Source organism: Eimeria mitis, genomic scaffold (assembly GCF_000499745.2).
Source record: "Eimeria mitis Houghton genomic scaffold, Emh_scaff997, whole genome shotgun sequence".
Lineage (NCBI taxonomy): Eukaryota > Apicomplexa > Conoidasida > Eucoccidiorida > Eimeriidae > Eimeria > Eimeria mitis.
The window spans coordinates 9,507-12,373 of record NW_013577310.1 but is presented as its reverse complement, the minus strand read 5'-3'; the positions used below and the strand labels follow the sequence as shown (position 1 = coordinate 12,373).

Genomic DNA, 2,867 nt, shown 5'->3' with positions numbered 1-2,867 from the left:
CACCAGGAAGCTCAGGAAGGATTGAGCTTGGCCCCATTCCTGAGCCAGGTCCGCGCTAGAATTCTAATTCATGAACCTTAAGCCCTGATTCATTTCGTATACGAATAATCTTACAGGCTCCTACAACATCATTATGTTCCAGGTTAGAGACAGTTTATCTACATCTTTGCTTGATGCATCTCTATTGGAATACTATGCAGGACAAAAGGAACTTCGACGGAGTCCTGAGTGTTGAAAAATTTTGCATCAGCAAATTCTGAATAGAAGGCAGAAGAGGGGTCCTTGGGCCACCCCATAGTGTACGGCTACAGCAATCAATCCGGCCATCAGCTGCTGCGCATAGGCAGAGAGATGAGACCCTCATTTGCTGAAGCACCAATTACACAAGAAACGGAAATTAATTGAATAAAAAAAACCAAAATTAATTGCACAAAAAGCCCAAGTAAAGCATTGATTTGAATGTTCATCATCACATGATCGGGAGTCCCCCGAATTACCAGTCCGCAACAAGCAACTGAAAACTTCGCCTCATCTGCGATAACCTCGTCATATAAATAATATTTTCTGTTACAACCCAAACAATTTCTGCGCCTAATCAGTCACTCTCTGTTTCTATACAAAAACAAATCAGTTCCTAAGTAGTAGCGACCGCACTTGCCGTCAAGTCCGGGATTTATTTCTATTTCTCTAGACGTGAAGTTGGTATTTGTCACCCCTTGAATATAGTTGCTTAGACGAAACAGCCAGCGGTGCCCTTTGCTGTGCATCTATGCCTTCAGAGTCCTATTTGCGTCAGCGGTAACAAGAATGTTAATGCCGATAATAATCTCGATTTAGTTAGCAATAATAATTGTGAGCAACACTAAATCTATACTGTTTTCTGCATTTGCGTTGCTGAGGAGTAAACTATATCCACGTTACGGCGCGTTCGCTACAGCTCAGTCACAGGAAAAAAGGATGCCTTTGGATGCACCAGACGTCGCACCTCAAAGGCACAGAACGGACAGAGGGATGGCAACGCAACCACCCACCATTAAATGCGGTGGTTGATGTTTAGTATCAACACTGAATGCCGCTGTAGGTGCTTGGTATCAGCATTGTATGTGTCGGGCATCTGCATTGAATTCAAATGTATATGTTTAGTACTCCCATTGAATTCAGTTGTAAGTGCTTAGTTTGCAAAGCTATGCTGCCAAATTTGTTTCTAACTAATGTCAGTATCTAGGACTGAAAGGAGCAGGAGTGTTCTGCGTTAGAGCTGGATAATCTCCGTAGTCACTGTGTATCGATCAGTGTCGAAATATATATATTCCATGATCGGGCGGTGCGTACATCAGCAGGATGCGAACTCGTGTTGAACAACATCATAATAAAGAGTTATTTAAAACGAAATTGTATTTGAGATTTCAATTTCAAGAGCAGTAGGCATGAAGGACAGAAGCCAGCGCATGCGTAGGTGGTTTATTTGTGGCTCATGTTTGGGTTGGTGGCTCTAATCTCGTCCAGTAGGCGTCTGTACAGTTTATAATTTTCTGCGGCTAAAAAACACAAGGATTCGTAAATATACCGTGGTATGTGTGGGGGGAGGTGATTTATATGGTGAACTGCAGGATTTGCAGGACCATCTGTGTCTGGGGGCTGCCCGCCACAGCTAAGTAAATCTTTGACTGTCCGACGGGGATTCTCGGAAACAAACTGGAATGCAAATTGCCTGTATTTTTGAGATCTGAAATTCTAGCCATTTCCACCGTTCCCAGCACTTTATCGTACACCTCAACACTCCAGACCGTCCCAGACCGCAGCAACAGAAGATTCGTCTTCAAGCCGTCAGCTGCATCGGGAAATCTCTTTGGCAGCTGCAAGGAATAAGAAACGGACTGCAGTATAAATGGCCACTGCAATGATCAAGACGGCTCCAGACGCCAGACCATGGGTGGAGAAGTAGTGCGTGATAGATACACCTGCATTCAATATTTCCATGTATCACTCTAGTCTCTGAATCAATATGATGTACACCAATGATATGACATGCAGTATATTGACACAACTCTGATCTGTTTCTCTGCAGCCGTCCGAGAAAAATCGCGGAGGTTTCGCAGCAGGTTGAAGCGAAGCGTCTTCTCTCGCGGATCATTGAGACCGGAAACGTGAGGCATTTGTGTTTGTTTTGAACGGTAGTTTTGCACGCGTTACGAATATATTTTCCTTTTATACAATGCACAAGACGACAAGTTTCACCAGAATGCGTTCAATTATGCGCTCAGATGCCTCACTTGCTCTTTTTTGGTCCCCCTGGATCCGGAAAGACGTCGGCGGCGTTGGCGCTCGTGAAGGAGCTTTTCGGGTATTGAAGAAAAAGTTTTTGCGCGTTTCCAGAATTTATTACAAACGTTTCGTAGCGTATCTTTTTTAAACAACACAACATGCAGAATTCGTCTCTCTGCATTCGTACTTCATTGACTGCCTCTGCGATTGCTCATGTTTGTGCAATCTCCGTGCCAGGCGAGAAGACGCTAAGACGAGACTGCTGGAGTTGAACGCTTCAGATGAAAGAGGTGAGGCAGCGCTCTGCTGCCTTCATCATCACCATCAGGGGGCGGTGGTGATTCCCCCCTCCTGTACCTTGTTGAATTCTCCACTTGATGTGTGTTTCGCATTGCAGGCATTCGAGTCGTTCGCGAAAAGATTAAAAAGTACACCCGGACAAATACACCCAAGGGGAAGATAAACCCAGAAACCGGGAGGTGCGTTGCTTGGTGTGTCCGTGTGTGGCTTCTGTAATATTAACTCCTTATTCGGTTGTAGATATAACCTATACTTATATATATATATGTTGATGTAACATACAAATATGACGGCGTTCATAG

The 2,867-nt window shown here is 44.3% G+C and overlaps 1 protein-coding gene across 1 annotated transcript in view; it reads left to right on the top strand.

Moving 5' to 3' along the window:
* Nucleotides 1–1,900: 1,900 nt before the first annotated feature.
* EMH_0027010 (replication factor C small subunit, putative) overlaps nt 1,901–2,867 on the top strand; it is a gene marked incomplete at both ends in the record, with an annotated part of 4,274 nt that continues 3,307 nt past the window's right edge. Inside the window, 5 exons of the mRNA XM_013502698.1 lie at nt 1,901–1,944; nt 2,069–2,147; nt 2,265–2,344; nt 2,503–2,555; nt 2,663–2,744. Of these exons, the coding sequence (XP_013358152.1) occupies nt 1,901–1,944; nt 2,069–2,147; nt 2,265–2,344; nt 2,503–2,555; nt 2,663–2,744 (338 nt within the window). The remainder of the gene's footprint in view (nt 1,945–2,068; nt 2,148–2,264; nt 2,345–2,502; nt 2,556–2,662; nt 2,745–2,867) is intronic.